The 27,505-nt window shown below is 38.7% G+C and overlaps 1 protein-coding gene across 5 annotated transcripts; it reads right to left on the bottom strand.

The window, feature by feature from the left end:
- Positions 1-1,336: 1,336 nt before the first annotated feature.
- Positions 1,337-21,500, bottom strand: ZNF212 (zinc finger protein 212). 5 transcript variants are annotated; one of them, XM_077149107.1, is made up of 6 exons: positions 21,351-21,500; positions 16,276-16,474; positions 5,816-6,205; positions 5,559-5,685; positions 3,966-4,055; positions 1,337-3,199 (listed from the first exon to the last, which is right to left on the bottom strand). In XM_077149107.1, the coding sequence occupies exons 3-6, from the start codon at positions 6,065-6,067 to the stop codon at positions 2,337-2,339; spliced, it is 1,332 nt and encodes a 443-aa protein (XP_077005222.1). In that variant the 5' UTR covers positions 6,068-6,205; positions 16,276-16,474; positions 21,351-21,500; the 3' UTR covers positions 1,337-2,336. The 5 variants fall into 5 exon arrangements, with proteins under 5 accessions (XP_077005222.1, XP_077005211.1, XP_077005233.1 ...); XM_077149096.1 differs by lacking the exon at positions 21,351-21,500 and adding an exon at positions 19,947-20,158; XM_077149118.1 differs by lacking the exon at positions 16,276-16,474.
- Positions 21,501-27,505: the final 6,005 nt, after the last annotated feature.

Raw genomic sequence — 27,505 nt, 5'->3', positions numbered from 1 at the left:
GATTAAGAATCCAACCCGGGCACAGGGGTGCATAAATATGTCAGCCTCTTACCAGAGGCACGAGTGCCTAATGGCCCAGTGTGTGGGCTCTGGAGCAAGGTCTGGGTTCACGTCCACACTCTACATTACTTCACTTTTCAGACATCTTCTGACATCTCATATGTAAATGGGTAATGATCCTACTTATCACATAGGGTTGGTTCTGCGTGGATTAGTTTTTTATGTAAAGCACTTAAAACAGTGCTTAATATATAAATGCTCAATAATTGCTAACTATTATAGTACTCTGTTTTAATACAATTCTTAATCCAGACCAAATCTTGTACTTGGTTTCCCCTGTACAATGCGAGGCACGAGGCTGATCACATTAAAGTGCTCAAGAATTGGGAGGTAGGAATAACCAAGGATGAGAGGGAATATCTATAATGCCAAAGCATGGAGGTAGAGACTACAGAAGAAATTCAGGACAGGAGCTCCAGAGGCTTTCATACATATTATGAAACTAAGCATCTAGCACAACCTGCCCTGACTTCTCTGTTTATTTTGGGTAACAAGACCATCCTAGACCTTACAGCTGACCCAAGTTTATTTTAATGTTTATTTTCATCTTCATAGTCTATAGGCAATCATTAAAATGCCTTTAATGTGTATCTTTTGGTTTCTACGTGTCCTTACGTTTTGGTTTTTGCATGCACGCATTTTTTATTTACATAAATGATATTGTATTATGGATCTCATTCAGATTCTTACATTTTTTTACTCAGCATTATGTGTTCAAGATCCATCCGTGTGGCTATATATGTATCTAAGCCAGTGTTTCTAACTGCTACCTAGTATTCTCTGGTACACTTACCATATTTTATCTAACCTCTCTACCTCCCAATAACAGATACCCAAATGTCTCCACCACCTCAAACACAGCCCCCATGAATATTATACACACCTCTTATTATCCATTTTAGATTGAAAGTAAAAATGCAAATTAGGGTATCATCAGTGCTCTGTCACCACTCCAGGTCAGGCACCTCCTTCACCTTGATCCCAGGAAAATATTTTTGACAAATGGAGAAAAACATCTGATATAAGCACTTCTTTGCTAGTAACAAATTTTATTCTAGGCAAATGCAAATCATATATTCACAAATGACCTAGGAGCCCATTTCCATTTCCCCAGATGCCAGTGGGGAAGATATCCAACACTCCTGAGACAAGCATCTCTGTACTTTTTCTCCATTGTCTCTAGAATAGTCAGTCCCAGAACTATTCTGAAAAATGTGTCATCTAAACAAATTCAAATAACAATGGGTGTAACATGAAAAATTCAAATAACCACTGGTACAATCAGAGCAACTTTATTCAACAAAGGAGACTTCTAATCTGGAAGGCTGCAAACACAGCTAAGATGGGGATGGAAGAGAATAAGAGGGGTATGATCAGAAATCTAAACTCCCAGGACCAGAACTGTAGTTCAGAATTTGACCTTTGCTTTAATTCTCAGCTCCTTTATAGGAATCCTTATTCTAAGCAGGGGTTTTAGGGTCTTCCTCTCCAACTATCTTCCTCTTGGTCCTTTTGAGATTAATTAGCCCCACTTAAGAATGCCAAATAAACCCCACAAGAGGGAATCCAGCACTATTTCCCCTGATCTCTGGCCTTAGTGTGGGCGGGCTAAAAGAGCCCCATAAACTATCCCCTCGTAGAGGGTAGGCCCAGTCCCCATGTTAGGAACAACTTCTACAACTCTTGAAATTTAAAAAACAAGTGTTGGGCTATATTTTTTAAAAAATCAACTAAAATCTAATTCAAAAAAAAGGTTCTTCAGAGGAGGGTAAGCAATACATTTAAATTATTTCTTCTACTGTTATTAACGAAGAGACTACAAAAGAAGAGGAAACAAAGGATTATGCTTCCCAGAGCTCTTCCCCATACCTGCTCACTCCTCTGGCCTGAATCAACCCTAATAAGACAAGTAAGGTTGGGACAAGTCTTGGAACCAGTCATCATCCCTGAAGGAATCAGGAGAGCCAATCCCAGCCCTTGAGTAACAGCACAGATGGGAAAACCAGAAACTTGAAGGGGCCAAAGAAAAGCAAACTTAGCAGTAGGGTAAAGACAGCAGGGAGAGGCCTGACCCAAGATGGATCCTCTTCCACATGTTTTTCAGGAAAGCCTTTGGGCTTGGCCTGGTACTTAGTCAAGGGAAGGCAAATTAGGTGGTGACTCGGCCTGCCTTGCCTGCTCCTCAGGAAGAAATCAGTGTCTGACTCTGCAGTGTCTCTTTGGGGGAACCAATGCCACCCCCCTCTGCCCCCCTGACAGGAGAGGGGCTGGCACCCTTAAAGCAAGCCATTGGGCCTTCCAGGCTCTAGGGCCAGCCCACCCCGTTCCCGCTGGTGGATCTTCTGGTGCTGCAGTAGGTGCTGCTTCTGGACAAAGCTCTTCTCACACTCAGTACAGCTGTAGGGCCGTTCACCCGTGTGGATGCGCTGGTGCCGCACCAGATCAGATGGGTGGCTGAAGCTCTTGCCACAGTAACCACAGATGAGGGAACTCCGGCTTTTCCTCCAAGGGATGTGGCCAGGAAGGGCAACCAGACTGTTGGGCGAGAACCTCTCCTGGATGCCTTGGCCTGCACTGGGCCCCTCCTGTAAGTGGCAGCGCTGGTGGGTCACCAGGCTTACCTTGCAGCTGAAGCTCCTCATGCACACATCACACTGATGCAGCTTTGTTTTCTTGGGCTGGGGCTTAAGCTGACGCCTAGGTCTAAGGTTCTCCTCTGGCTCTGAGGCTGTGTAAGACTCCCATCCTGAATGGGTCCGCAAATGCATGGCCAGCTGCTGCTTATAGTGGAAACTGATCTCGCACTCAGAACATCTGTAGGGGCTGGAAGTGTCCGTTTTCAGCTTCAGGTTCTGCCCACATTCCTGACCCAGTTGTACCTGCCTATTAGATTTCTGCTTGGGGGGGCAGCTCAGAGCTCTGCCACTGCTAGGATCTCTACTTTCCTCAATGGGATCCTCTAGATTAATGCCCCCGGGACCTGACTCCAAGAGGACAGAACTGGTCTGACCCTCCCAGAGCTCTGCCTGCTCCGAGCTCAGGAAAGCTTGCTCTTCAGCAATGCCTGAGAATTCTCTAGAAAGATCCTCAGAGCCTTTGGGCTGGTACTGTATCTCCTGTTTGATCATAACCCCATCTGCTGCAAAGAGAAAGAAAATCAACAAAAGAGATCAGATTCTAACACCTTTGGCTTTTTGAGAGCTAAACAACTATCTATGAATTTCAGCAGGACTCAAATCAAAGCACCCAGGACCAAGTGACTAAGGACTATCTGGAGGAAGATGAAGCTGACTGGGTTCCATGACCTGTAAAAATTAACCCTATATTCACGTATAGACAGGTTGATCAGAAATGTACATTTTATAGACAAGAATTCTCCAAGCTTGTCCACAAATTTATATTTAATCCCTGTGAAAATGGCAAGATACACTGTAACAACTGTACTAATTTAAGAGAATGTTAATAAATTTGAATGATTAAAAAAAGCAAACAGTAAACATATAGCATTAACATTCATGTTTCTGGCTCTGTTCTTTCTGCATATTCTCCTCAAATGACCAGGTTTACTAACTCTTGTCCTGAATCTCACTGGTTAGCTTCACTTCTGAAGATCTGACCCACTTATATTCTCAATCTGTAGCAGGTTTTGACTGTAGTCTATTATGTGCTTTATTCTGCAGGGCATAAAAGTATGACACAGTCACTAATCTTAAGGACTCCATATAGTGGGGTATGGAGTTAAGACACATATAGTATAGGTGAAGTAATGATAATCATAAGGAAGTCTAGAATAAGCAAATACCTGATGATGCTACCCATCAGTATTTGGCAGTTTAGCAGTGGGAAAGCTCACTATAGGTTGTAGGAAGAGTGGGGCAGGAGTGGAATATACTAGAGCTACTCACCTGAGTGGCCACCACCAGGGCCCTCCTCCTCCAAGTCACCCAGCATCTCTGTACCCAACTCCGCTTCTCCCTCTGTCTGGCCAAGGACCTCTGGATTGGAAATGACAGTCTGAGTCCAGAAAAGAGTAAAAACTCACTGAACATTGGTCAGCTACTGATGCACAAGGCGACCAATGTCACTGAATCAATACTAAAATTTCAAAAGATTCAAAGGCTAGTGTTCCTATCACTTTCCCCTAAAGTATGGTATAATTAGAAAATCATGGCCAATTCTAATTATCTCTTCAAGTAATATCTATCTCTGCTTGTTCTCACTTTAGTCACTTGTGCCTTAAGCAGTCAGGCTTCAGAGCCCACTTCCTCACAAGTATATGTACTTTTTAAGTTTTGGCAGTGCTTCCTTTCAGGGGTATATATTTTCATCCTTACTAAAGCACTGCAAGGTAAGATAGGCACTATTACCTCTCCACTGCAACAGTCAAGGAAATAGGAATTACGAGAGTACAGGATCCAGCTGAGCCAGTTAACCTCTCAGACCTCATTTCAACATCCCTCCCCATACATACTCGGCTCTAGTCACACTGGCCTTCTTGCTAGTCCTCCATGGACCTAAGTTTTGAAAGATTTTGTCTACCAAACATAATACACTTATTATGTAACAGCTAATCTATATATAAAGATGTATACTTGTTAAGCAGCACTTCTAATCAAAATGAAATAAATACTGAGATCACAATGATTGACTGTAATTCCAGCCAAATGCTAAGGAAAATATTTTGATAGACTGTGATACCTACCTCAGGAAACATGATTTCTTGTCAATCTTTTTTTTCTTTGTATGCTGTATGGTGGGAGTCACATTTCATTCTTTCTCCTGTGAGTATCCCCATATTGCAGCACCATTTGTTGAAAAAAAATTTTTTTGTTTGGTTTGTTTTTCGTTCATTTGTTTGCTTGTTTGGGAAGTGCAAGGGCCAGGAATCGAACCCGGGTCTCCCACATGGCAGGCAAGTATTCTACCACTGAACTACCCTCGCACCCCCCTTGTCAAACAATCTTAAATATTAAAAAGCAACATGAATTAAAAAGAATTAAAAAGAAAAAGCAACATAAGAAACCCTAGCTATATAATACTACAATATATCATGACATTTATCAGTTACCTCTATAAAGAACTGCCCATGTGGCCACCAAGAAGAAATTCTAAAGGCACAACATTGGGGAGACCTTTCCAAATATCTTTGTAAATGGGAGGACATGCAGACTCATTTTTACAGCCTGCACAGGCCAACAGAGTATTCAAAAAGTAGAATGTTTATGTCAAGAATGTTTGTATGTTTGAATGTTAAGGTTTGACAATAAAAAGAATAATAATAAAAATAAAATAAAAAGGTAACCAGAGGGCAGTGCAATGGTGGCTAAGTGGCAGAATTCTCACCTACCATGCCAGAGACCCAGCTTCAATTCCTGGAGCCCGACCATGCCGAATAAAAGGTAAACAGAATCACATATGTTGTCTGGGTAACAAGCTACCAGCTAGGAATTATAGGACATGTATGAAAGAATTCTTACATGAAGAAAATTGCTACTTACTCAAAGAGACGAGAGTCTCGTAGTTGCTATTCATCACATTTCTATAAAGCTCCTTTTGCCAGTCCTCCAGATTCTCCCACTCCTGCTCTGAAAAACAGACTTCATCATTTTCAAATGACCTAGACACCTGAAATCACAAATGCCACACAATCAATGTTTCTCATCGTAACCATGAAAGAAAAGAACAGTTCAGAATCTCAAATAATAAATGGCTGGGCTGTCGTTCTTGCCTCACTCTTAATCCTCAAGAATGTTACCTTGGGAACTTCTCCCTTGCTGTCTGGGGGCAGCCGCAGGATCCAAAAGTTCCTATTTCGCAGCAGGTTCTCCAAGTTCTCCAGCCGCCGCTGCAACAGCCCATACTCTTGCAGCAGGGTCCCCAGCACTGCCCACTTGCCCTCCAGCTGGTTCCCAAACTCCACAGCCATCTTTTCACAGTCAGCCAGCTTCTTTTCGGCTGTCCCTGCCCGTCCCTCCAAACTCTGTAGCCGGGCAGCCTGCAACTCCATCTTCTTCTCCACAGCCTGAATAGCAGCCACCACTGTCCACAGTGAAATCTCTGTAGTTTGTAAATATGAGCTTTTCTCTGTCACTTGTGGAGGAAGTGTGGAAGAAGTTAAAGGGGTACAGCGTCGTTTTCTCTTATGCTGAAGAATGAAAAATAGAATGAGGTGCCATCAGACAAAGTCATTTCCAAATATCAAGTAAAGAAAACACAATGCCCAAATTTCAGAAGTGCCTGGAGTTACCTAGTTTCTAGTTGTAGTTTTTGGTCCTTTTTTTTTTATTTTTGAAGTTGTAGGTTTGTAAAAAAAATGGTCCTTTTTGATAACACATATACTATTATATATCCTTTTTTATTCTGACACCGAACATTATAACTTTGGAAAATATTAAAAAGCAGAAAGGAAAAACCACCACCTGGAAATAAGTTGTTAGAATTTTGGTATATTTCCTATAAATTTATTTTCATTTTTGAATTTTTAATTTTTCAACAAAACTGAAATTATATTGTAATGTTTGGTTACCTGCTTTTCACACTTAGCATTATTCTATGAGCATTTATTTACCAGGTAAATATTCATTTTTTTTAATCAATTTCTTTCTATTTGATATTCTGGACTATTTGTAAATTTTTGCTATGATAAATAATATAATTTACATTCATTCTTGCTTCTACTACATTCCTGCCAGACTTCATAATCAGTCATGTCCCCTCTTGCTTAAAACCTTTCAATCGCTTCCTAAAGAAAGACAAAAATCCTTATCAAGGCCTGCAAGATCTAACATTCATTTTTCTTTTTTTTTCTTTTTCGGCATGGGCAAGCTCCGGGAATCAAACCTGGGTTTCCAGCATGGCAGGTGAGAACTCTGCCACTGAGCCACCACTGCCTGCCCCTATCATTCATTTCTATACCCTAGCAGCTAGTATAATAACTAAATAACTAAAAACATACTAAATTATCAGTAACATTTACTGAAATGACTTAACTAAGCACACTGATATTTTACTTATAATTCTCATTTTCATGTCCCTGACAGTAAGAAAATCTCTGTGGTTAAAGCTCAAAGTATTAAAACCAACACTTAGCTACCTATGGGCAGTGTTCCAAAGGTGCTCTCTTACGTCCACATTCTCCCAGTGTATGTTCATTACAGTCATAACTCTCCAACCCTCACCCTGCTGACTTCCATATTCTTTTATATGCATACACTTCATCCAAGGCTGCTTTTCTAACTAGAAGGAGGACACTAAAACCAGGAAACAGGAAATATCTTTGAAAGAACTACTAGGACCTAGGGTTATTGTCTAGAGGAACACTGGACAAAATGAAGCTGACTGGCACAGAAATGAACATTTAAGTTTAGCCATGACCAACTCCAATTACTCAGCTCAATTCATTATCAAACATACCTAAATCAAAGCTTAAATAACCCCCTAAAACAATTAAAAGAAGGGTTGAATGTAAAAGATGAATACAAGTGAAACAACACAAAATATTAGATTACTAGATAAATATATTTCATCATGTGTATTCTGCTTTTAACTTTAGATCTCTGAGTCTAGCTTTTTGCATTCTCCTCTTTCTTTTCTGTGGCCCAGCATTTTGTTGCTTTGCTAGCACTTTTTTCAGATGGGAAGATGGATTGGGATCTGAGCAGAGGAAAAACTCCCCTCCTTTTCAGTTAAAGGCTAAGAAACCAAGTTTCTTCTTTTCTTTTGTTTTGAATTATCTATCATGATGGACACAATCAAGATGGCCATCAACTGGTTAATGGATAAAAAAACTGTGATCTCTCCATACAATGGAACAGTACTCAGCAACAAAAAGGCACTATTGATACAACATGAAACAACGTGGATGAATTAGAAGTTAGACTAAAAAAGGCTACATACTGCAGGAGACCCAGGTTCAATGCTTGGACCATGCACCCAAAAACTAATAAATAAATAAAAGGCTACATACTGTATTCCACTAACATGGCATTCTGGAAAAAGAAAAAACCTAGGGGCAGAAAGCAAATTAGTCGTTTCCCAGAGCTGGTATTCAGGGGAAAGACTGATTACAAAGAGGCATGAAGCAACTTCCTGGGACAATGGAAATATTCTATATCTTGGTTCATTAAACTGTATGCCTGAGCAGTGAATTTTACTGGATGCAAATTACATCTCAATAAACCAGACTTAGAATGCTCATCTAACATCAATGTAGGAGAAATTTTAAATTTCCATAGGCTGTCATAAAAGATATCATAAACAAAATCTAAAAACAAATGGGAGACAGAATAAGAATGAGGGCCTTTAGTCCTGTATAGCTTAACATAATGCCTGTATACATCCCAGAGTATATTAAGCAGATAATCAAAAAAGTATTGGCAAAGTTCCTTGAAGGATGGGGGGAAAATATGGAACTATTAAACTTTACCACCAGAGAACCCTGAATACTGTGCCAAACATTAGGGACACCCAAATCAATAGGCCAAGCCCTTGATCTTGAGGCTTGCACTTGTGAAGATCATGTATGCAGTAGAGAAGCTTAACCTACCTATAGGCATAACTAAGAGTTACTTCCAGAGGACCTCTTCTGTTGCTCAGATGTGGATTCTCTCTCTCTCTAAGCCCAAGTCTGCAAGTGAAATCACTGTCCTTCCCCTTATATGGGACATGACATCCAGGGATGAAAGTCTCCCTGGCGTAGCTGGAGATAATTCCCAGGGATGAGCCTGGCCCTGGCACTGTGGGATCAACAATGCAATCTTGACCAAAAGGGAGAAAAGAAGTGCAACAAATAAGGTATCAGTGGCTGAGAGAGTTCAAATAGAGTAGAGAGGCTACTCTGGAGGTCACTCTTATACAAGTTTCAGTTAGACATTGCTACCTACCGTACTTGCCAACCCCCAACCAAAACCATTCCTGCCAATCCTAAAGAACATCCACGGTGTTATAAAAGATTCTACAAAGGTTCCATGCATTAGGCTAACTTTCCAGAAACCTACAACCTCCAGATGGGTCTCAGGACAAAATAAGTCCTGAAATGCAGAGGGGCTAGATTCTCCAGAACATCAACTAGTTCCAGCCCCCCTATCCTGTATTATTTACAGCCCCTTCCAACATGAAAAAGTTAGAATGGGCATAGCCCAAATGCCCCTAAAGAGTGGGCAAAAGATCACAGATGATGGTGAAGTTATACAGAGAAGGTAGGGTTTAACAAATATGACTTCTGAATCATTATATTGATATTCCTTTAGTCCCCAGTATCTTGGAACATCTAGAAGTAAGTACCTAAAATTATAGAACTGTAACCCATACCAAACCCTAAAATCTGTTCTACACTAATTGTTGTGATGTGCTTTGAAATTTATTGCTTTTTTGTAAATATGTTATTTTTCACAAAAAAGAAAAAAAAAGTCAATTGTGAAGATAAATGCATAACTGTATGATGATATTGTGAACCACTGATTGTACACTTTGGATGATTACATGGTATGCAAATATATATCAATAAAAAATAAATAATAAAAAAACGAATTGGGAGAGAATATTTATAAACAGGGTATGAAACGGAAAGAAAAGATATATAACCCAAAAGTAAAACTGCAGACTCTAAATAATTTATGAAAGTGTAAATGTAGGTGGTCAATAAATAAATGAAAAGACACCCATATCAGCAGTCAGGAATGCAAATACAACCAAGTGAAACTACATTTCACCCACCAGATTGACAAACGTGAAACAGAAGGGTAAGAAATAACATTCAGAGTTGACCACAATGTGATGAAACTGGCACTTTCATAACACTCCTGGAAGGAATGAACACTACTCCAAACTTTAGAAAAGGAAATCTCAAAAAAAGTCATTAAAGACCCTTTCACCTAGTAATCCCAGAATCTATCTTAGAAAAATAAATGAAATAGGATTTGGTTCCCGGAGCCTGCCCATGCCAAAAAAAATAAATGAAATAATTGTAACACTCTTAGGAATAGCCAAAACCTGGAAATAACCTAATATATCTTAATGGATGGAATGGTTAAAAAAAATTACAGCACAATTGTTTGCTTACTCATAGCTAACGCAAATACCATGCAATGGGTTGTCTTATACAACAGGAATTTATTGGCTCATGTTTTGAGGCTAGAAGTCCAAAATCAAGGTGTCATAAAGGCTGTTTTCTTCCAGAATACTGTGGCATTTCGGTGCTGGCTGATCTGTTATCTGCAGTCCTTGGCTTTTCTGTTATATGGCAATGCCCTGCCCTGGCTTCTCCCTTCTCTTCTGGTTCTGTTAATGTCCAGCTTCTGGCTGCTCCCTATGATTCTATTCTCTCTGTGACTTTCCCTATAAGGACTTCAATAATGGGATTTAAACCCATCCTGATTCAGCTAGGTCACAACTTAACTGAAGTTTTCTCATCAAAAGATCCTACTTACAAGAGTTAACACCTGCAAGAATGGATCAAGTTTAAGAACATGTTTTTCTTGGATACACAGCTCCAAACCACCAAAACAACCAAAGGTGGTATTATGCAACTACTGAAAAATGCATTAGGTCTATATGTATGGTTTGGAAGAATGTTCATCATAAATTGGTAGGTTAAAAATCCACTTTTTAAGAAAATGTATCACTTACAATCCCATTTTTCTAAAGAAGAGAAAAGATATGTGTATATGTTTATTTCAACATGGAGAAAGATTTGGAAAGGGATCAGCATCTTTTCTTATATTTATTGTCCACTCAAATTTCTCCTTGATGGATGACATGTTCAATATTTCATTCATTTATCTTTTAGGTTATTTGGCATTTCCTTTTTACCTCACAGGATTTCTTTATAAATTCTGGATATTAATCTTATCAGTTATATGTACTGTAAATATATTCTCTCTATATGTGCTTTTGTTTTGTTTTGTTTTTTTTACTCACCCTGTCACCTTTGATAAAAAGTTCTTAACTTTAATGTAATATAATTGAGTTTTTGTGAGGGAGGATTTGTTGCTTGGATCCTTCTCTGTATTACTATGGTAAAATATTAAAGTATAAGACATTGCCAATACACAATAACAATCAAAGAGCTTACACCCATGAGGCTATCAATAATAAACTGTTCAGTGAAGTAACTGGAAAAATTTCAAATGTAAAGGGTGATCACACTATTTTGTCTGTACAGTATTGACACAACCGTAACCTCCAAATACCCAGAAAGTTTAAGTTACATTAAATAATAATTGATAAATTATAAATACTCAAACATCTCAAAGTTTTCAAATAACCCAACCCACATTGAAATGTATTCAATATATCTCCACTTAAGTTTATTATACAGGACTACATATTTTTTAAAACTAGTTCCTCAGTCAAATTAGCTACATTTCAAATGATCATGAGCCACATGTGAATAGTGGCTACTGTACTGAACAGGGCAGAATAGAACATTTCCATCATCACAGAAAGTACTACTGGGTGTGCCATACTTACTAATTTTTGTCTGCTTGATAAAATCCTAAGGTTGTGTTAAAATCTTCCACTCTAATGGTGATTTTTCCTTATAGTTCTGTCAATTTTTGCTTTATATACTCTGAGGTTATGTAATTAGGTACATCTAAGTTAAGAAATTTTATATCAATTATTATATTCTTTAACCTTTACATAAGTAGTAGTAGCCTTCTCTTAATACCTCTAGCAATATTAATATAAGCCAACTTTCTTTTGGTATTTGTCTAGTGTCTTTTCATATCCTTTTACACTGAACTTTTTCTACATCCTCATTTTTAGTCATATCTCTTATAAACAACATAGCTGAATATCCCCCTCATCCTGACAATCTTTGCCTTTTAACTAGAACATTTAGTCCATTTTATTTTTACCTTCTTATTTTGTGACACTTATCCCATTTATTTTCATCTCCCTTTGTGCCTTTTAGATTATTTTTTTAATTATATTATTCCTCCTTCTAATCTAGAAGTTATACAGCCAAGTTGTATAGCCAAGTTGTCTTTAGAAATTATCCTAGAAATTACAGGTTGCAAACTTGTTTCAGTTTGCTAAAGCTGCCAAAATGCAGTATACCAGAAATTGATTGGCTTTTACAAAGATTTATTAGCTTATAAATATACAGTTCTAAGGCCATAATGTCAACGAGATGATATCTTGACTCTCAAGAAAGGCCACTGGCATTTGGAAAACCTCTGTCAGCTGGAAAGGCACATGGCTGGCATCCACTGGTCCTTGTTCCTGGTTCACTGCTTTCAGTTTCTGTTCCAGTGGCTTTCTCTTTCTAAGCATCTGTGGGGTCCTTTCTTGGCTTCTCGGGGCAAACTCTCGATTTCCCCTCTTAGCTTAGCATCTCCCGAGGTGTTTTTCTGTCTGCATCTCCAAGCATCTGTGTTCTCTCCAAAATGTCTCTCTCTTAAAGGACTCCAGTAAATGGATTAAGACCCACCTTGAATGGGTGGGGTCACATCCACATGTAAACAAATCAATCAAAAAGCCCCACCCATAACTGGGTGGGTCACAAATCTCCATGGAAACAATCTAATCAAATGTCCCACCTCCCCCAGGTGGGTAGGTTGCATCTCCATGGAAAGAACCTAATCAAAAGGTCCCACCCATAATAGGTCTACACCTTCAAGACTGGATTAAGAGAACATGGTTTTTCTGGGTTACATAACAGTTTCAGTCTGTCAGCATCTAAAACATTACATTTCTCTCCAACATAATGGCCTTTAAATCCTTTAATTCTTTTTGTCTCCTCCTGACTTTTACACCAATGCTGTCAAGTATTTTAATTCCACATTAGTTTTTAAACAAATATGTAGTTAATATTTGTTTAGGCTTACCCATTTTCAAGGATCATGATATTTTCTCACATTTTCAGGCCTTTCACTTGGGATAATTTTCCTTTTACCTAAAATATATACTTTTGAATATCCTTTAATGAGAATATGTTTGTAGCAAATTGTTGGTTTTAATTTGTCTGAAAATGTTTTTATTTTACCTTTATTTATTTTTTTTACATGGGCAGGCACTGGGAATAGAACCTGGGTCTCCAGCATGGCAGACGAGAACTCTTCCACTAAGCCATCATTGCCCGCCCTTTACCTTTACTTTTTTTTTTAATTAAAAAAATTAACAAAACATTTAGAAATCATTCGATTTTACATGTACAATCAGTAATTCTTAATATCATCACATAGTTGCATATTCATCATTTCTTAGTACATTTGCATCGATTTAGAAAAAGAAATAAAAAGACAACAGAATAAGAATTAAAACGATAATAGAGAGAAAAAAAACCTATACCTCACATGCAGCTTCATTCAATGTTTTAACATAATTGCATTACAATTAGGTAGTATTGTGCTGTCCATTTCTGAGTTTTTATATCCAGTCCTGTTGCACAGTCTGTATCCCTTCAGCTCCAATTACCCCTTCTCTCTCTTTTTTTTTTTTAATTAACGGAAAAAAAGAAATTAACCCAACATTTAGAAATCATACCATTCTACAATGCAATCAGTAATTCTTAACATCATCACATAGATGCATGATCATCGTTTGTTAATACCTTTGCATCGGTTTAGAAGAACTAGCAACACAACCAAATAAGATATAGAATGTTAATATAGAGAAAAAAATAAAAGTAATAATAGTAAAAACAAAACAAAACAAAACAAAAACCTATAGCTCAGATGCAGCTTCATTCAGTGTTTTAACATGATTAGTTTACAATTAGGTATTATTGTGCTGTCCATTTTTCAGTTTTTGTATCTAGTCCTGTTGCACAGTCTGTATCCCTTCAGCTCCAATTGCCCATTATCTTACCCTGTTTCTACCTCCTGCTGGACTCTGTTACCAATGACATATTCCAAATTTATTCTCGAATGTCCGTTCACCTTTACTTTTGAAAGATATTTTTGCTTACTAAAACTCTGGGGTCACGGTTATTTTTTGTTTCAGCTCATTAATGACATTGTTCTACTGTCTTCTGACTTTCATTGTTGCCAATAGGAAGTTAACCCCTATTAAGTCTTATAGTAGTTTATTTGGAAGTAATCTTTCTTCCTCTGGCTGCTTTTAAGAATTCTCTCTGCCTTGTATGTTGTATTTTTGCTATTATATATTTAGGTGGAGATTTATTTTTATTTCTTTTGACTGGGATTCACTGGGCTTCTGTGCATTGGTATTTTGCATCAATCTGACAAATATTTTCAGTCATGATGTCCTCATCAAATACAACCTCCAGGGCAGATTCTGTGCATGTGTATTTTCCTTCTGCAATTCCAATTAGATGAATGCTAGACCTTCTCATTCCATTCTCCCTATCTCTTAAGTTTTCATGTTTTCCTTCTCTCTTTTTTTTTCTCTGTGCAACATTCTAGATAATTTTTTCTGTTCCATCATTCAGTTGACTATTTCTTTGCCATGTCTAATGTGCTGAGTAAAGCTCTCCGTTGACTTTATTTTATTGTCCATTATTTCTATTGGCTGTTCCTCATGATGTTTCCTTGTTTGTGTGGTAAATTTTTTTTTTTTATAATTCCATTCTACATATATATTCAGTAATTCTCAGTATCATCACACAGTTGCATATTCACCCTTTCTTAGAACATTTGCATCAATTCAGAAAAAGAAATAAAAAGACAACAGAAAAAGAAATAAAACAATAATAGAAAAAAAAAGATTATACATACCATACCCTTACCCCTCACTTTCAATTATCACTAGCATTTCAAACTAAATTTATTTTAACATTTGTTCCCCCTATTATTTATTTTTATTCCATATGTTCTACTCGTCTGTTGACAAGGTAGATAAAAGGAACATCAGACACAAGGTTTTCACAATCACACAGTCACATTGTGACAGCTATATCATTACTCAATCATTCTCAAGAAACATGGCTACTGGAACACAGCTCTACATTTTCAGGCAGTTCCCTCCAGCCTCTCCATTACATCTTGAATAACAAGGTGATATCTACTTAATGCGTAAGAATAACCTCCAGGACAATCTCTCGACTCTGTTTGGAATCTCTCAGCCATTGACACTTTGTCTCATTTCACTCTTCCCCCTTTTGGTCCAGAAGGTTTTCTCAATTTCTTGATGCTAAGTCTCAGCTCATTCTAGGGATTTTCTCCATCCCTTGATGCTGAATCTCAGCTGATTCTAGGATTTCTGTCCCACGTTGCCAGGAAGGTCCACACTCCTGGGAGTCATGTCCCATACAGACAGGGGGAGGGTGGTGAGATTGCTTGTTGTGTTGGCTGGATAAAGAGGCCACATCTGAGCAACAAAAAAGCCTCTCTTGGGGGTGACTCTTAGGCCTAAATTTTAAGTAGACTTGACCTATCCTTTGTGGGGTTAAGTTTCATATGAACAAACCCCAAGACTGAGGGCTCAGCCTATAGCTTTGGTTGTCCACACGGCTTGTGAGAATATCAAGAATTCAACTTGGGGAAGTTGCCTTTCTCCCCATTCTCACCATTCCCCGAAGGGGACTTTGCAAATATTTTTCCACTCACTGATTGAATCACTCTGGGATTCATCGGGGCATCACTCTGGACAAACAAACAAAATCTCATGTCCTACCTGAGATTCCAAGCACTTATGGTGTTCAGTCAGACTATCTACATAAGTTATATTAGGAAATGCACTAGTCAAAATATAAATTTTGTACCAAATAAACATTTTTTGCTTTAGTCTCACACATAAGGTGACATTTTAAAATACTGATTATGTTTGTGTGGTAATTTTTTATTGTGAACTCATATTTCTTGGAACCTTAAGAGAATTATCTTTAGTGTGGTTTAAATGAGGATTCCTCCAAAGAAGATGTATTTTCATTTCTGCTGGACAGCTGGGGGTTCTATTTCAAACTAAATTATTGACGAGGTTTTTTGGACCAATCATGTAGTATGAATTTAGGCAACAAACCCGCATGAGGGTCATCAAGAATTCTCAAAGGGCACCCCATCTCTCAGTGTCAAGTTTTGACACAATTTTCTTTGCAATCACCTGGAAGAAAAAGTTTACTTTCAGTTCACCCTTACACAGAACATTGCCCTTTGAGGTCTCAGCTTTGTGTTTTGGGGTAGTAAGCTTTTTGGACTCTTCATCTTAGCCTCTGAGTTTTGTATTCTATTTTCCCAGTCCCTTGAAGCCATTAACACCGAAGTGAATGTTCAGCAAATGCTCTCTCAAAGTTGGCTTCAAAATTCAGCTTACCTCTTAAGAGTGCTTTCTTTCATTTAGTTGTGGAGCTCCAAGTATTCTTTACTAACATACATTTCAAAATATTTTACATATTTATGCTGGATTTTTCCCCAGCATTTTAAATAGTTTTCATCAGGAGAATCAGTCAAGGTACCTAGTTGACCACATTGTCAAATGAAAGTTACAGAATCTTCATCTGAAGAGATAATGTCTGAGAACAGAAATATGGTCAAGAACAATTTAAATAAGTTCCATAATGACAGATCCATAACAAATTATTTAAAGTGAAGTTTTGGATTTTAGTGGATTAGTGGTAAATCCAAAATTTAGTGGTTTTTGGATTAAAGTGGAGCTTTAACAATATATGCTTATGATAAGTAGGTAACCTGTCATGAAGAACTACTCTGGAAGGTAGTAACTTGTCCTCCTATCTTACCTTAGTACTAATTTGATCAGGAACAGCCAGGTTTTTTTTTTTATTGGATCACCTTAGCTTAAAGGGACCAGATGAGATAAAGACAGTAAACATTTGTATCATCTTGCCCGTTCAACTCCAACTTCCATGAAATCAAATGCTGTGTACTCTAAGTCTTATAATCCTTCCCTTTTTATTTCTTACCCACTTCATACAAGAATCACCCTCATATCTATATCCAATTGAATTTTGACAAAGGTGCTAAGTCCACTCAAAAGGGAAAGGATAATCTCTACAAAAAATGCACCTAGGAAAATCCAATATCCACATAATAAAGAATGAACGTGGACTCCTACTTCACACCATGTACAAAAAGTAATTCAAAATGCATCAAAGGGGCGGGACACAGTGGTTCAGCAGGCAGGAATGCTTGCCTGTGATGCCGAAGGACCAGGGTTCAATTCCCGGTGCCTGCCCATGTAAAAAAAAAAAAAAAAAAAGAAAAGAAACAAAATGCATCAAAGACCAAAATATAAAAACTAAAGCTAAAAGTCCTAGAAAAAAATCTAAGGGAACATGTTCAGGCCGTTTTAGGCAATGTATTCTCAGACTTTACACCAAAACCAAAAGCAACAAAAGAAAAAAAGATAAATCTGACTTCATCAAAATTAAAAACTTTTGTGCATTAAACAGTTTATCAAGAAAGTGAAAGGAACCTACAGAATGGGAAATAAAAACATTTGGAAACCACATATCTGACAGAGACTTAATATCCAGAATGTATAAAGAACTCTTATGACTCAACTACAAAAAGACAACCCAATTTAAAAACGGGCAAAGATCTTGAACAGACATTTTTCCAAAGATGACATATAAGTGGCCAAAAAAGCACATGAAAAGATGACTCAACATCACGGCCATTAGGGAAATGCAAATCAAAACCAAAATGAGATACCATTTCACTCCCATTAGAATGGTTATTTAAAAAAAAAACAAAAAAAAAAAAAACAGAAAATAAGAAGTACTGAAGAGGATGTGGAAAAGTAGGAACCCTTGGAAACTGCTGGTGGGAATGTAAAATGGTACAGCAATTGTAGAAAAGTTTGGTGGCTCCTGACGAAGCCAAGCATAAAATTAACATTTAACTCTGCAATCCCACTTTTAGGTACCGTGCTGGTTTGAAAGGATTATGTACCCTCCAAAAGCCATGTCTTAATCCTGATCCATCTTGGGGAGGCAGCCATTTTTTCTAATCTCTATTCAGCACCGTAGGCTGGAAACTTGATTAGATTATCTCCACAGAGATGTGGCATACCCAATTGTGGGTATTAACCTTTAATTAGAGGGAAATGTGACTCCACTCATTTGAGGTCTTGTCTTGATTAGTTTACTGGAATTCTTTAAAAGAGGAAGCATTTTGGAGAAAGCTTCAGAGCCAGAGAACCACAAATGCCCATGCAGCCAGAGATCTTTGGAGCTAAAGAAGGAAAACGCCCCCAGGGGAGGTTCATGAAACAAGATGCCTGGAGAGAAAGCTAGTCAATGTTGCCCCCTAAACAGTTGACAGAGAATCCCTGAACTTCATCGGCCTTTCCTGAGTGAAGGTAACCTCTTATTGGTGCCTTAATTTGGTCATTTTTATAGACTTGCTTTAATTGGGACATTTTCAAGGCCTTAGAACTGTAAACTTGTAACTTAATATATTCCCCCCTTTAAAAGCCATTCTGTTTCTGGTATATTGCATTCCAGTAGTTAGTAAACTAGAACAGGTATATACTCAGAAAAACTGAAAGCAGAGACTCAAATAGATATTTGCACACCCACGTTCACAGATGTATTATTCACAATTGCCAAAAGATGGAAGCAACCAAAACGTCCATCAACCGATGAATGGATTAACAAAATGTGGTATACACATACAATGCAATATTATTCAGTCATAAAAAGGAATAGCATTCTGATATATGCAACAACATTGATGAACCCTTAAGACATCGTGTTGAGTGAAATAACCCAGACACAAAAGGACAGATGTTGCATAATATCACTGATATGAAAGAATTAGAATACGCAAATTCATAGAGTGAGAAATTAGAATACAGGCTACCAAGGCCGAGGGTGGGGTTTGGGGAATTTCTATTTGGAAACGATGGAAAAGTTTTGGTAATGCATAGTGGTAATGGTAGCACATTATAAATGTAATTAACATTACTGAATTGCATGCATAAAAGTATGTTGTGTATATGTTACCAGAATAATTTAAAAAAAAAAACAGATGCAAATACAGTACACACTACTCACAGCAAAATGTTCACCACAGATCTCTTCAGCCCTCAATTCTCACAAAGATCTCACATGATTTCGAAATAGTTGACACCATGAATATGCATTAAAAAACAACTAAATTCCATCTGCCTTTTCCATAACAAGTCCTCCTGAATTATTAAATTGGCTTTCGATTGGTAAGACTATGTTAGACCTGGGAGGAACCTTAAGATCATCTAGCAACCAGTCCAACACTCTCAATTAACAGTTAAGAAAACAGGGGCCCAAATAAGTGAAAACAGGTGCTTAAAATCACTGATCGGAATAGTTGAAGCTGAGTTATGGCTGAAATCCAATTTACTGACTCTGTGCCCAGGATTCTCCTCATACCAAACTCTATGTCTTCAAATTCCTTGAATGGAGATGATTATGAGGGGAGAAGGAATAAGGAAAAAGATCGGGCAGCCTCACAGACAAAACTCAGCAACTACACTGTGAGGTAATTTCTGCTCCAAGTAGAGAAAGCCTGATTTCAATCTGTGGCTGCAACCTAAGTACAGAAATTTGTAGCAGGAGAGTGTGGCGAGCTACACACCAGGCCAAGAACAAACTGGTCACAGAAAAACAGTAAATCCTGGGCTCTCCTGGGTAGCGGGTACATCACGGGCAGCGATGGGGATCTCAAGAGTTTCCAATCTGCAGCGCCCCTCCAGCCTAGAAGTTGGCTGTCTTCTGGCACGAAAGAGAATATGTGGGGACAGTCACAAATCCAAGAAAAGAAGCCGCAGAGAAGTTTCTCGGTGAAGGCGCTCAGGAGGAGGCTCCGACCTCAGCGCGGAAGGAATTGGAGACAGGGAGGACAGAGCATCAGGTGCTCAGCCACACCATCCTCAGCTGAGGGGAACCAACACCCAGAACTGAGTCCAGAACACGAAACTCCAACCTGAGCAGAGGCCCCGGGATCCCGAACGCGTCCCCAAGTCCGTGCAAGAATAACACTTACCCGAACAGACGCAGCCTCCGCCATGGCTGCCGAACGCCCCCTAGACACCCAGGCCTGCTTGATACTCGTAGGGGTGTATGCCAGTCCGTTAGGCGGCTCTGGACCCTCCTAGAAGCCGCCACCCTCTTCGTGTTGATACAAAGTGCATTCTGGGAGTAGGAGTCTCCCAGGCCCAAGACTGGCTTCAACCGCCCACCTTCACTGCGTGGAATTCAAGTTCCGCCCTCATGTGGTCGGAGGGTGAACAGCAGATTGGCGCTCCTGGCTAGGGTCTGGGACAGTTCAGGACTGTTCAGTCCCTCAAAATTTAAGTAGCTTCAGAATTTTTGTTTGTTTGTTTACATGGGCAGGCACCAGGAATCGAACCCGGGTCCTCTGGCATGGCAGGCAAGCATTCTTGCCTGCTGAGCCACCGTGGCCCTCCCAGCTTCAGAATTTAAGACAAACCAGTGGCCTGTTATAAGTCTTCCATATGCCCAGCGCTCTGAAAGGTACTTTGAGGAATAAAAAAATGTATAAAATTCAGATTACTCTAAGGGAAGAACATGTTATCTAGTTAGGGAAAAGAGACAAAGTCCCAAAAGGCAGGTGTTTTTATTCCGGAAGTTCACCTGTTATTTGTTCATTTAGAAACTAAAAACACACTTCCCCAGATAAACAGTGTGGGGTCAGGCACCCAGGTCAGCCCACAGTAGCCTGTTAATTATGGTAATCACATGCCTATGGATTTTCTTAGGTAACCCTGATTTTAAATATGTAATCAAGTCCTCATGCTACATGTTAGGCAATGGGTTAGGAGGTTGTTTTGGACAACATGGCTGCATTATCACTTGATCACCGTGTACTTAATGACAACAGCACTAGTGTAACCATATTTACCCAAAGTATACCACTTTGGCTCTATAGAGAAAGACAATGAATTTCCACTTAGAATGTTAGGCATGAAGTGCTATCCCTGAGAATTAAATGCCAAGATCAACAAAAATGCATTTTCATATGACTGACTCCTTCTTAGCATGCAGGGCTTGGCTCAAATTTTACCTCCTCAGACAGACACTCCCACTTCACTGTCTACAACCCAACACCCTCCTCCTTTACAACACTCAATAATAATCCTATTATCCTGCTTATAGTTTTTCATAGCATTTAGCACTATATGATATATTCTTTTTTTTTCAATAGTTTGCATATTGATTAACTGTATCTCTTCCACTAAAACTCCATGAGAAAAGGATCCCTGTCTGACTTGTTCCCACTGTATCTCCATTTCTTACACACAAAAGTGCCCCTAAATAGAGTGAGATATGAAGAGTCACCTCAATGAGAAGGTATGATTTTCATGCCAACCAGTTTGATAGGTGCTTTACTGGATCATTAATAAATCTTAATAAAGCAGGGGCCCACCTGAAGAGCCTAGTCTGAAGATGAAGATACTGTCCAGAGTCTGACCTATCTCTTCAGGCCAAGAGAAATCAGCTTTCATATACAGAAAAATGCATCATGGCAGTGGAGACAGAGAAATCAGGACATAGGATTAAACAGCTCAGTCATAGAACCCATCCCTCTGTTCTGTTTCTGTGCTCACCAGGCAACCTTCTGATAGAATGGATTCCTATATAACTACTGGAAGATGCTAAGTGGGTTGATCTGATACAAATGTCCAGTACACCACTGTAAAATTATTCAAGTGATACTCTGGCTTATACATCAGATTCTTGAAAGTTGGCGTGATTCAGCAACCCTGACTCTGAGACTGGAACCCTGGAAAAAGTTTAGATAAAATTTCCAGCCTGCAAGGGAGACAGAATCAGGCACTGGCTGCTGTCGCAAGGCTTGTGGAGATGGCATAGCACAGTGATTTAGAAGGGGTGCTGTGGAGTGAACACCTGGGCCCTGAAAGGTTTAGGAGGCGAAAGGGTGAGAAAGACTGAAGGTAGACTGGGAAATTTAAAGTGGGGGGTTTATTTCTGCGCTCCAGGGCAGAGCTCACCAAAACCAAGGTAAAAACATGTAAATCTGCGCCTGAGTGATGGCGCGAGCAGTTTTTAAGCAAGAGGGTCAGATGACGTCAGGAAGGGGCGGCTCTCCGGAAGTCAGGTTTCGGGAAGGAGCGGTTCTGGAAGTCATGTCATCCGGAAGGGGCGGTTCCGGAAGTCATGTTGGGAGGGGCGACACAGCCACCGCAGCTCCAGTTGCATTGCCCTTCCGCGTTCTCCCGACCTCACAGGCCAGAACCCTCACTGTCCAGTATAAATGTGAACTTTTGGACAAGCCATTAACTTCTCTGTACTTCTGAAACTCACTGTTATTCAGGAGTAACAGTAGTACCAGTCTCAGCTCCTTTGCTTAATAAGTCGTGTGGCTTATGCTTACTCTCCCTCAGAGAGTAAGGGAGAATCTTCACACTGAGAATGTTAATACTTCATTGGAGGATTACTGATGGAATTAATTTCTTGTTTCTGTTATATCTTGCTTTTCAAGGGCCGGGCTTTGACTTGAAATAAATTCAATGAGATGAATGTCACTATTTTGTGTCTGTTAGAAGCCACTCATTTTCCTTTACCAATGACACTCAGATTTTGACACACGCCTTTAAAAAGCTCTTAAACGAGTTGTGCAGTCATTCCCATTTGTGACAAGTGGTATTAGGGGAATCAAGAAAACAAACAATCTTAGGATCTGTAACCTATTATCTCTACATCAGTAGAATAAAAACACATCATGCAAAGTGCCAAGTGACCTCAGACATTATTTCACCCCACATTCTAATTTTTATTTATAGAAATAAGTATTTTTTCCATTTATTTTATTTATTAAACATACCAACATACAAACACATTCTTCCATATGATCTTTCCATTCTATATATATAATCAGTAATTCACAATATCATCACATAGTTGTATATTCATCATCATGATCATTTCTTAGAACATTTGCATCTATTCAGAAAAAGAAAAGAAAACAGAAAACAATTCATACATACTATACCCCTTAACCCTCCCTTTCATTGATCACTAGCAAGAAATAAGTATTTTTGAATAAAAGATTATATACACTGTTTAAAATATTGCTTTAAAATATTTATCTTATCCCCTAAATTTTCTATGTTGCATATGATTTATACATACACATTAGCATATATATATATACATGCACTTTTTTTTGCATGCACTTTTAAAACAACTTTCTTCAGATATTTCACATACCATACAACTTACCCATTTGAAGTGTACAATTCAATGGGTTTTAGTGTATTCAGAGACATGTGCAACCATCAGCACAGACCATTTTAGACCATTTTCAACACCCAAAAGGACCCCATATGCTTTTGCTATTACTCCCTGCCTCCTAGCCCTAGGCAATCATTAATCTACTTCCTGTCTATATAGATATCTCCATTCTGGACATTTCATATGAATGGATTCATTCGAGTGATATCATACAATTTTGTCCCTTGGTGTCTTGCTTATTAATGTTTTTGAGGTTCTTCCAATTGTAGCATGTTTCACAATTTCATTTTTTATGGTCAAATAATATTCCACTGTGTTTAAGTAAAATATTTGTTTATCCATGACAGTTGGGTTGTATCCAGACAGTTGGGTTGTATCCAGATTTGGTTGTATTGTGAATAACACTGTTATAAACATTGGTGTACAAGAACCTGTTTATAACCTTGTTTTTACTGTGTTGGGTATACACCCAGAAGTGAGATTGCCAGATCAAATGGTAATTCTATATTTAACTTTTTAGGGAACAACTATATTGCTTTCTAGGTGGACGCACCATTTTACATCCTGGCAATGCACTGTAGTTCCAATTTCCCAAATCCTCTCCAACATTTGTCATTTTCCATTTTTTTTTTAAGTAATAGTCATTCTGTAGTTATGAAGTGGTATCTCCTTGTGGTTTCAAATTGAATTTCCCTAATGGCTAATGATGTTGATCATCTTTTTATGTGTTTGTTGGCCATGTGCACATCTTCTTTGGAGAAGTGTCTTTTCAAGTCTTTTGCACATTTTAAGATTGGATTGTTTGTCCTTTTGTTGTTGCATCATAAAAGTTCTTTGTATATTCTATATATACAACTATTATCTGATATGTGGTCTGAAGCCATTTTCTCCCGTATTATAGGTTGCCTTTTCACTTTCTTGATAATTTCCTTTGAGGCACAAAAGTTTTTAATTTGGATGAAATCAAATTTATGTGTTGCTTCTTTTATGGTATGTGCTTTTGGTGTTATGCCTAAGAATCTATTGCCAAATCCCAGGTCATGAATATTTGCCCCTCTGTTATCATCTAAGAATTTTATGGTTTTAGCTCTTACATTTATGCCCTTGATCCATTTTGAGGTGTTTTTTTTTTTTATATGGTGTGAGGTAGGGGTCAGATTTCATATTTCTGCATGTGGCTATCCATTTTTCCCAGCACCAAATGTTGAAGTAGCTATTTCTATCCCATTGAATGAACTTGGCACTGGTTTTAGTTTCTTAAGCTGCTCAAGAAAATACCATGCAATGGGTCAGCTTAAACAATTGGAATTTAATGGCTCATGGTTTTGAGGTTAGGCAAAAAGTCCAAATCAAGGCATCATCAATAGTATGCTTTCTTTCTGAAGACTATCATTCTGGGACTGGCTCCTGGCAATCTTGTTTCTTAGCTTGTTACACAACAAGGCACATGGTGATGTCTCCCAGTCTCTCCTTTCTCTCCTGAGCTCCACTGATGCTCAGCTTCAGGCTGTTCCTTCTGTGATTTTTCTCTCTGTGTCTGAATTTCATTCTGCTTATAAAGGACTCTAGTAATATTATTAAGGCCCATCCAGACTAAGGTAAAGGACACTCCTTAACTGAAGTAACCTAATCAAAATGTCCTACTTACAATGGGTTTGCACCCACAGAAATGGATTAGGTTTGAGAACATGTTTCTTCTGGGGTACATACAGCTCCAAACCACCACACTCCACCCTCTGGACACCAAAAAGACATGTCCTGTCTATGTGCAAAATACCTTAATTCTTTCACAACATCCCTGAAGCATACATCACTTCCAAAACAATGCTAACTACAATGTCTCATTAAATTAATTTGGGTGTGGTCTATCCTGGGGCACAATTCTCTCTATCTGTGGACCTGGAAAATCTAGAAAACAAGTTAGCTGCTTCCACTGTACAAATGAGGAAAGACATAGACTAGATATTCCTATTCCAATGGGAGATTGGAAGGAAAGCAGGGGTCATGGGTCCCAAACACTTCCAAAAATGAGCAAGGCAAACTACATTAGATTTCAAGATCTTAGAGTAATCTATGAAATGATAGCTTGTCCTCTGGACTTTATGAAATGGCAACCCCTCCCCTTCCAAATGCTTGTGCAGCAGTTATACTCTCCCCAAACATTGAGTTGAAGGCTCTAACCCTATTCAAGCAGTAGGCTAGCAGCCAGGTTCTCTGTTACAGATGGGAAACAGGTCCCACTCTCTCCAAGCATCATGATGGTAGCCAGTCTCTCTGCAAACCACAGGACACAAGCCCCACCCTCTCAGAGGACTGGGATAGCAATAAGGCACGCTGTAAACTTGAGACACAGGCTCCACCATCTCCTCCCATTGATGTGGCAGCACTCTTCCTGGAAAAATGGGGCAGAATGCCTGCTCTCTCCAAGTGCCAGGACATACTCACCCTTTCCATATACATGGGTAGGCCAGCTATCTTGGTCTGCGGAGATCTCTTTGGTCCAGATCTTAGCTTCCTTGGACATGTCCTTGAAGCATTCTCCCATTAATTTGTCCCTTCTCTGTACATTTCAGCCCAGACTGGCATTGGTTTCATTCTTACAAATCTCACAACAAATATTTGTCAGCTTTGCATGTGGTTCACAGGAGGGCCAAACCATGAATTTTTGGCCTCTGTGTATCCAGGAGATCATTTCTCAGCTTATCCCTTTCCTTTCTCTTTTCACTATAGGCTTCAAGGAGAAGCCAGGCTGCACTTTCCAAATTTAGCTTGGAAATCTCCTTGCTTATATATCCGAGTTCATCTCTTTCAAATTCTGACTTCCACCCAACATCAGAACTCAATTTTGCCAAGTTCTCTGTCACTTTAAAATAAGGATCACTTTTCCTCCAGTTTCCAAAGACATATTCATTATTTCCTTCTAAGGCCTCATTGGAAGTAGATTTAGAATCTTTATTTCTACTAATCTTCATTTTTACTAGTGGTCTTCAAAACAACCTAGGCTTTCATAAACATGAGCAAATGATTCCCATTATTTAAGCTGAACCATGGCATGGCATTTGCTTGAGCAGCTAAGGAAACTAAAGATTTTGGCAGCAGAAGAGTGGGGTACTGATATTGCAAATACAAAAAAAAAAAATGTGGAAATAGCTTTTGAATTAGGTAATGGGTAGAGGCTGGAAAAATTGTGGGGTTCTTGTTAGAAAAAGCCTGTTTAGAATGATGCCTAAGAGTCACCCCCAGAGAACTTTTTTTGTTTCTCAGATGTGGCCTCTCTCTTTAAGTCAACAAGACAGGTGAACTCACTGCCTCTCCTCTACATGGGACATGACTCCCAGGGGTGTAAATTTCCATAGCAATGTGGGGCAGGACTCCTGGGATGGGCTGGGAACTGGCATCATGGGATTGAGAAGGCCTTCTTGACCAAAAGCAGGTAGAGAGAACTGAGACAAAATGAAGTTTCAGTGGCTGAGAGATTTCACATGGAGTTAAGAGGTTATCCTGGAGGTGTTTCTTTTTTCTTTCTTTCTTTTTTTTTTAACTTTTTTATTGTATAGTATAACATATATATAAAGCAAAGAAATAAAAAACCAGTAGTTTTCAAAGTACTCTTCAACAAATAGTTACAGGACAGATCCCAGAGTTTGTCATGGGCTACCATATAATCCTCTTAGATTTTTCCTTCTATCTGCTCCAGAATATAGGATGCTAGAAGGCTTAAATATTTTTTTTTACCATCACATTCAACTTATTTTCTTTCTTTTTTTTGTGAAAAATAAAATATGTACAAAAAAAGCAATAAATTTCAAAGTGCAGCACAACAATTAATTGTAGAACATATTTCAGAGTTTGACATGGGTTACAACTCCACAATTTTAGGTTTTTACCTCTAGCTGCTCTAAAATAGGGAGACTAAAAGAGATATCAATTTAATGATCCAGCATTCATAGTCATTTGTTAAATCCTGTCTTCTCTGTATAACTCTACCATCACCTTTGATCTTTCTATTCTTCTCTTTAGAAGTTTTTGGGCTATAGCCATTCTGACTTTTTCATGTTGGAAGGGGTAGGGAGATGGAACTATCTTATATTCTGGAGAAGCTGGGACCTCTAGGTTTCAGGATTTATCTGGTCCAGGGACCCATCTGGAGGTTTAGGTCTCTGGAAAGTTACTCTAGTGCATGGAACCCTTGTGGAATCTTATATATTGTCCTAGGTGTTCTTTAGGATTAGTTGGCAAGGTCCTGGTTGGGGTTAGGTAGTAAGGTCTACCTGAAACTTGCATATGAGCAACCTCCAGAGTAAACTCTAGACTCTTTGAACTCTC

Source organism: Tamandua tetradactyla, chromosome 1 (genome assembly GCF_023851605.1).
Source record: "Tamandua tetradactyla isolate mTamTet1 chromosome 1, mTamTet1.pri, whole genome shotgun sequence".
Lineage (NCBI taxonomy): Eukaryota > Metazoa > Chordata > Mammalia > Pilosa > Myrmecophagidae > Tamandua > Tamandua tetradactyla.
This window is presented reverse-complemented; position numbering and strand designations above follow the sequence as displayed.